General features: G+C 38.6%; 1 protein-coding gene across 1 annotated transcript; it reads right to left on the bottom strand.

Annotated features, from left to right (window-relative positions):
• Positions 1-1,983: 1,983 nt before the first annotated feature.
• LOC139868458 (uncharacterized) lies at positions 1,984-4,083 on the bottom strand. The gene has a single exon (XM_071856788.1). It carries the CDS (start codon positions 4,081-4,083, stop codon positions 1,984-1,986), a length of 2,100 nt encoding a protein of 699 aa, XP_071712889.1.
• Positions 4,084-8,173: the final 4,090 nt, after the last annotated feature.

The raw sequence follows: 8,173 nt of genomic DNA on the forward strand, positions 1-8,173 counted from the left end.
TGCACCTCATACCGTCGTTCATTGGAGAACGACAAAGTTATTGATGCTGAGGAACCGTTGATTAATGAGAACCAGATTGCAGAAATCCATGATAAGGGTAAACGCAAAATTTCTACCATTAACCCTACCATGTCAGGAAAGAAACGCGGAAAACAAGTCATTCAAGAAGATTCTGAAGAAGAAGAAGGTATGCAAAATATTTGCTGCAATTACTTTATACAAAATTCTTCATTATTAATGCGACTGTAACGCATTCACACTGCGTTTTATGCGTAACATTCATTATTGTAATTTTTTTGCAGAAACCATCGACCTTACTAAAGGTTCACAAGAAGACGTGCAGTTCAATATCTCGCAGGATATTCCACACAATGTTTTCAGCAAAGAGTTCACTTCAGCAAGCCCTATTATGTCAATAAAATTTGACAATTTTCATGAGCACATAAACATCGACCGCGCAACAGCTGCAAATCAATTAAAGCAGCTTGCATCTGCGGTTCCTGCAGATGTTCGTGCAGAATTTCAAAAATTTAACGATGAGATCGTGGAAAGTGCACGGGTGCAAAATTTATATACTGCGTTATGCCTTCTTGTGGATGATGTCCCCCGCAGGGACAAGTTGGTGACGGAGCTTATGGCTCAAGAAAAAGCTTTAAAGCAAGCTGATAAGAAGATTGCGCGTCTAGAGAAGGAAAACGCAACACTAAAGAAAGATCTTGGATCTTGTCAAATCGCACTTCAATCCGTGGAAGCTCAAGTGACCACACTGACTACCGCACTTGAGTCCCAGCCGCAAGCTGAAGCTACAGATGAGCAATTTAAACAACTCGTCACGTATCTTCCCACCCTTAGCCATAAGATAATGGATTCCAACCCTGTATCGCAGAGATTCCAAGAGTACCTTAATGCGGCTAAACTCCTTGAACGTTGCGAATTTCTGTCGATAATTGAAAATGCTTATGGGATTGGTCCACCATATACAGAGGTCATCGACAAGGAAATATGCGAAATAGAGGTTGCAAAGCAGATTTATGATAAAACCAGTAAAGGCATCGAATGTATTGACATTCCGGCGCTCTCTGCGCTTTGCCAAGAGGAAAATGTTACCATGAAAGATATTATGGAACTTAATTTGTAATGATGTAGATAATCCGCAATAATGATTGCATGTATTTTTGTTTGTAACACTTGACCGCAGTCATATGCGGTTTTTAATAGAAAATGTTCATATTAGTTGCAACTTTTAATTTTTATATTGCTTTAAGTACTGTTTAATATTCATAACCACTTGCATTGTCCTTTGCATGTTCACTGTTTATTATTGTGCACATAATAAACAATTACTTTATGCGAAACAACCTGTATGCGCGTGCTAATCTGCACATTATGAATCTTCTAAGTCCGCCGAAACGATCCTTAGGCATATAAATTTGTGTTTTTTGTGAAGCATCCAAGTACGGCTAAATCTAATACTTTGGGCAAAATTTCCAATATTTACCTTTTCGCATACACATTCCATATATTTATTACCGAACACTAAGTGGGCTTTTCCATCACTTATTCAATTTTGAACTTTGCATCCTCATGTTGCTACTGATTTATAATTTTCACATTTATGTGCATTATTTAATTTCACATAACAGAGTTAATGCGGCTTCACAATGGCTAACATTATTTTGATGCAATCAACTGTATTCTTAGTTTCAACAGAATATTGCATAAAGTGGGCTTTTCCATCACTTTTATGCCATACCTTAATAACTTTCTTGTTTTAAGCATCATAATTAACTTTACGCACAACAACATCATAAGAAAAATCAACACACTTTATTTATTTACATTTGATTGTTTTCAAACAACAATCAATAGGTGAAAACACTTGGCATTGTTACTTTTAAACGAGAATATGCAAATCACAATTCAGATGATCTATCATTCGCATTAAATCTTCTATGCGGAACTTCAAATATTCACATTTTAATATCACTCAATCACCATGACATTTGCGTTTGTTACCACCATATGGCCTTCTGTTCCAGCATTATCATTTAACATTACAGATGCACATAATGACTGCTGAACCGCAGATGTAACTGTCACAATGCCATTGGTTGTTGCAAACTTTACCATCCCTTGAATTGGGGAGGAAACAATGCCCAATCTGCAAACAGTTGTGCGCCCCAAAAGAATGTTATAGCGCGAAACAGTATTCATCACATACAAACTCAATTGAGCCTTACGTGAAAGTTGTGCGTTTTGCTCATCAACAACTTCAATTTCCAACTCCAACTGCCCTATAGGCCACGCAGACTCACCAGAAAAGCCTGACAAAGACATTGCGTTTGGCCTCAACTTGGATTGAACATCTTTTGGCAGTTTGCGAAAACACTGGTTATACATAACATCAACACTACTACCAGTGTCTATGTGGACTTTCATCACTTGAATACCCAACTCCGCAATCTTGCATGATATAACAATTGGTTCCTCCAAAAATGCGCAATCATTTTCTGCCGCAAAAGTTATTGGCACAAGCTGCCAATTTTCATAGCTTTCTAACGGCTTTTGCTGTTGTGTATCACCATTAACAGTCACCATGTTTATAACTTGAATTTGCTGCAAAGTATCCTTTTTCCCAACCACCTTCGCACCCAAGTTTTTAACTGCGGGTGCTTTGCATTCTTGTTGCACCACTGTGTTAACATTTGGCATTTTTGGGGTAGCTACCAATGCGGGCACAACTATCGCGTCGGTGGAACTTGCTTCCTTGGTAATCAAAAGATGATTGAATTTTCCCTGTCCAACCGTGTCTGCGATTAACTCAACAAGGTCGCGACAACGATTTGTATCATGCCCATAGTCGTCATGAAAAATACAAAATTTTGATTTGTCACGCCTGTTATTATCACTCAACTGCGGTGGATCTGGAAATGTTTTAGCAACACGCTCCTGCAAAAGGATCTCTTTTGGTGATTTTGTCAAAGTTTGAATTACCGCAAAGGAATCATTATTCCATTTACGCGTATAATTCCTGTCGCGATTATTATAACCTTGATTACCACCATCTCCCCCATTACGCTGTCGGTCATTGTGCCAATTTCCACCATTATTGTTCCTTCTTTGCTGACCAGATCCACGATTATAATCGCGGTAACCATCCCCGTTACCATCACGGTATGCGTCATTATCATCACGCCAACTCCTATCCTTGCCCCAGCCGTAGTTTTGCATTATGTTACTGTCTTCACCATAGCGGATGTAATCATATGTTTCTTGCATGACTTTAGCAAAACTGTGCGGAACATCTCTGCGAAGACGCCGCACAAGAGTTGGGTGTTTCTGCGGATTTATTGCATGTACAAAACCAGAGATTTTTTGATCCTCATGGAGATTTGGAATTTTTTGACACTCATAAATGTATCTTGTCAGCAAACTTCCTAATGTCTCTTTAAAGCCTTGTTTGATGTCGTGGCACTCTATGTGGGTCTTTTTCTGCGGTAACAAGTTTTGAAATTGCAAGAGAAATTTTTCTCTTAAATCAACAAAACCCGCAATGCTTATTGCGTTTAGATTATGAAACCACTCACGCGCTAATCCCTGCAACACCATTGGGAAAATGCGGCACACAATTGCTTCATCCCAGTTATACGTGCTAACCACTCCTTCAAATCTTTGCAAAAAATCAAGTGGATCTATTAACCCTGAATATACACCCAAAGTTGCTGGCACAATGGGTGGTGTAGTGATTGGGTAATCAGATATGTGCTCCACAAACTTATCTATCGTGAATGTTATTTCAGTTGCCTTTTTCGGCCGCACTTCCTTATTTTCCGTGCAATACTTCTCAATCATTTGCTGTATAACATCTGGATGCTCAAATTTATGTTGTATATCCCTTGGTGCCAATTTTTTGAGCATATCCGCCAAAAATGTTTGCGCATTCTCCATTTTCGCAGCCTGAGATGTCTCTCCTTCTTCATAATAACGCGGAACAGGCGTGGAAAGCCTTTTACGTTTCAATTTCGCAATTTCTACCACTTCAGGATCACTTTCAGAATTTTCAGAATTATCTAAATTTGGCATTATAACTTTTGCGGTTTTTGCTTTCTATAAAAGCAATACTGGCGAACCAAAAGCTCTTTGATCTTGCTCTTCATCACGCACTATTTCATCATGTTGGATGATTAACCTTTGCGTATTCGGTGATGATTCATTAAGTGGCCATTCAAAATTTTTTGGAATATGGAGGTCAAAACCTCTTTCTTTTAATAATTGCTTTGCCTCTAAGGGCGTGAGCAATTTTTTCGCAGTCTTTTTTGACGCTCCTTTTTCTGCGGTTTCAGCGCCATTATGCGCATTACCTTCATTGATCAAGGTTTTATCTAATTTTGTCTGCGCACTTGTAGAAGTTACTTTTGACCTCATTTCATCTGTTTTCTGCTCTTCACGGTTCTTCGGCACATTACGCCTTGCCGCATTCACCTTTTCAGTTGCAACATTCATTTGTGTTTCTGCCATTGCTTTAGCATTACAGATGCTTTCACAAGCAACTCTTTAGTTTGCTGGCTAACGTCAGGACTTGATTGAAAATCAAAATTCGAAGCATTTTTTGGATCTAATGCACCTATAGTGCTTGCATTCTTCCTTTTATTGCACGTAGACATGTTTATCCAAGAATATCTTGAAATTTTCACTTCTTGTGAATTAAAAACACTTTCCTGCAATACAAAACATAGAACAACACGATTAGAATTAGGAAATGAGTATAATATCTCGATTAAAACGAACGCAAATTTCTCATTTCAATTCTATTAGAGTCCCACGGATGGCACCAATTGATCAATCCTAGATTATCCAACTACGGTTAATCAAGGATTGAGTACAATGAGGGGGCATAATGGATGTCTATTATAGTTTTGGGACCTTATTGTCATATTTCGTTAAGTGCTAAACGATCAACAACCATGTCCCGGTCTTCGTAAATTACCTTAACCAAATAATGATTTAGTCTCGGGCAAAGTCACGAGAGAAATCAATATGGCTAGGGCAACCTTCCAGAATCAACAACCTAAAATGAGAGGCCAAGCTCCCTATTTATAGGTCCAGGAGTTACGCGGAAGTAAGTTATGCGGGCACTTAGGCATTCCGCACAAATACTGCGAGAAGCCTTCATACTCTTTAATGTTCTGCGCAATCCTACCGCATTACATCGCGGTTTATCTGTCTTGTGCGTTCACCTCTAAAAGGCCTTCCGCACTAAAAATATACATATACATAAGTATGTATATGATCAATTCCTACTTATGGCATTATCGCCTTGGTCACATAAACAAGAATCGAATGCATACACTTAAAAAGAATGGACTTTTGAAATCAAATGAACTAGACTCGTTTGATGTATGTGAATCTTGTTTATAAGGCAAAATGACTAAAGCACCTTTCAAAGGGACCTATGAAAGGGCTAAGGACTTATTGGGATTAATACATTCGGGTGTATGTGGACCCTTTAAGCCCATGACTAGGAAAGGTGAAAGATACTTCGTCACTTTCATTGATGACTTCAGTCGTTTCAGATATATCTACTTGTTAAGACACAAGGATGAAACTTTTGAAGCATTCAAGGAATATCAAAATGAAGTACAAAATCAACTTAATAAGACAATCAAGGTACTTCGTACCGATAGAGGAGGTGAATACCTAAGCGATGCTTTCCAAGATCATCTTAAAAGTTGTGGGATTATCTCGCAACTCACTCCTCCTGGAACACCCCAACTTAATGGAGTTTATGAAAGGAGGAACCGAACCCTAATGGATATGGTTCGATCTATGATGGCTAGAAGCTCGTTACCTTTATAATTTTGGGGTTATTGTCTATGCTCCGCGGCTCGTATTTTAAATATAGCCCCAACCAAGAAAGTGGAACGAACTCCTCATGAGATGTGGTTTGGAAAACCTCCATCTCTATCATACTTAAAGGTATGGGGATGTGAAGCTTATCCTAAGCGTTACGTCCCTAATAAGTTGAATGCTCGATCCACGAAGTGTATCTTCATAGGATATCCCAAGGATGATATGGGATACTATTTCTATGATCCAACCGAGCAAAATGTATTTGTTGCTCGAAAGGTTGAATTCCTTGAAACTAAGTTCCTAATGGAAGGAAATAGTGAAAGGAAGATAGATCTTGAAGAGGTTCAAGATCAAGTAGATGATACATAATTGGTTGACACTAGCACTCAACATGAAAATGTTGAGAGTGATCAAATGGATGATCAAAATACACAAGACGTTCGCAGATCTGGTAGGATCAGTAATCCTCCTAAGAGATATGGGTTTCTCATGGATGGTTGCTATGTAGTTGATTTGGATGAACCAACAAACTACCAAGATACTTTATCAAGGATTGATAAGGATAAATGGCAGGAAGCCATGAACGCTGAGATGCAATCCATGTATGACAACCAAGTTAGGGAACTTGTTGAACTACCTACTGGCTCAAGGCTAGTTGATTGTAAATGGCTTTTCAAAATGAAAACCGACATACATGGAAACTTGGATACATATAAAGCTAGACTTGTAGCAAAAGGTTTCACTCAAACTCAAGGGGTTGACTATGATGAAACTTTTTCGCCTGTGGCAATGCTAAAGTCTATTAGGATATTACTTGCCATTGCTGCTCATTATGATTATGAAATATGGCAAATGGATGTCAAGACCGCTTTCCTAAATGGACATCGTGAGGAAGATGTCTATATGGTTCAGCCAGAAGGTTTTGTTGATCCGAAGTGTCCTAAAAAGGTATGCAAGTTAAAGAAGTCAATCTACGGATTGAAACAAACATCTAGAATGTGGAATCATCGTTTTAATGAGGAGGCCAAGAAATTTAACTTCATTAAAAATGGTGATGAAGCTTGTGTATACAAGAAAGCTAGTGGGAGTACTATCATGTTCCTTGTATTATATGTGGATGATATATTATTATTTGGGAATGATATTTCGGCAATGCAAGGTGTTAAAACTTGGTTAAGTAAATGATTCTCCATTAAGGATCTTGGAGAAGCACAATACGTTTTGGGGATTGGGATCTACAGGGATAGATCCAAGAAACTGATTGGTTTGAATCAAAGTGCATACATTGAAAAGATCTTGAAAAGGTTCAAGATGGACTACTCTAAGAAAGGTTTGATACCTATTCAGAGAGGAACGTTTCTCAGTTCATCTCAGTATCCTACCACGAAAGATGAACAAGAGAGAATGAATAAAGTCCCATACGCATCTGCTATTGGGTCAATCATGTATGCAATGATATGCACTAGACCGGATGTGTCATGCGCTCTTAGCTTGTCAAGTATATACCAGAATAAACCAGGAAACAGTCATTGGATTCCGGTTAAAAGTATATTAAAATACCTTAGGAGGACTAAGGATATGTTTCTTATATATGGGTCTGGTGAGGAGGAACTCGCTGTAAAAGGTTACATGGACGCGAGTTTCCAAACTGATCGAGATGATTCTCGGTCACAGTCCGGTTATGTCTTCACGTTAAATGGAGGTGCGGTCTCTTGGAAGAGTTCAAAACAGGATGTTGTTGCATTATCCACTACAGAGTCAGAGTAAATTGCCGCCTCATTGGCAGCTTAGGAAGCTGCATGGATGAAGAAATTCATCGATGACTTAGGAGTAGTCCCTTCCATTCAGGACCCTCTTGAGATCTTTTGTGACAACGAGGGTGCGATTGTTCAAATCAAGGAACCTCGTGCTCACCAAAAGACCCGTCACATTGAGCGGAGATTCAACTACATAAGGGATGAAGTTGAAAAGGGAAAGATATGTATTTGCAAAGTCCACACAGATCTTAATATAGCGGATCCTCTCACAAAGCTCTTACATGGATCAAAACATGCAGGACATGTTTGTGCATTAGGGCTTCAATATTCTAGTGATTGGTAGTATTGTAACGGAACGAAATTGTTCAAACTCATTAATATAATTATGGTATAAATTTATTTTGAGTTATGTTCCTATTTTGCATTTTTTATCCATGAATAAGTAATTATTCTAAATTCCGTAGCGATCACATTTGTGGGAACAAGTGTGAGGTTTAGACTATTATGAACTTGGATTGGTATACATTCACGGGATGAATGTGGGGCAAGGTTGTAACCAAGGTTCA

This window comes from Rutidosis leptorrhynchoides, chromosome 9 (genome assembly GCF_046630445.1).
Source record: "Rutidosis leptorrhynchoides isolate AG116_Rl617_1_P2 chromosome 9, CSIRO_AGI_Rlap_v1, whole genome shotgun sequence".
NCBI classification, from domain to species: domain Eukaryota; kingdom Viridiplantae; phylum Streptophyta; class Magnoliopsida; order Asterales; family Asteraceae; genus Rutidosis; species Rutidosis leptorrhynchoides.

What these genes read in the sequence shown, in the direction of transcription:
- LOC139868458 (XM_071856788.1), bottom strand. Translation starts at nt 4,083, where the DNA reads ATGCCAAATTTAGATAATTCTGAAAATTCTGAAAGTGATCCTGAAGTG.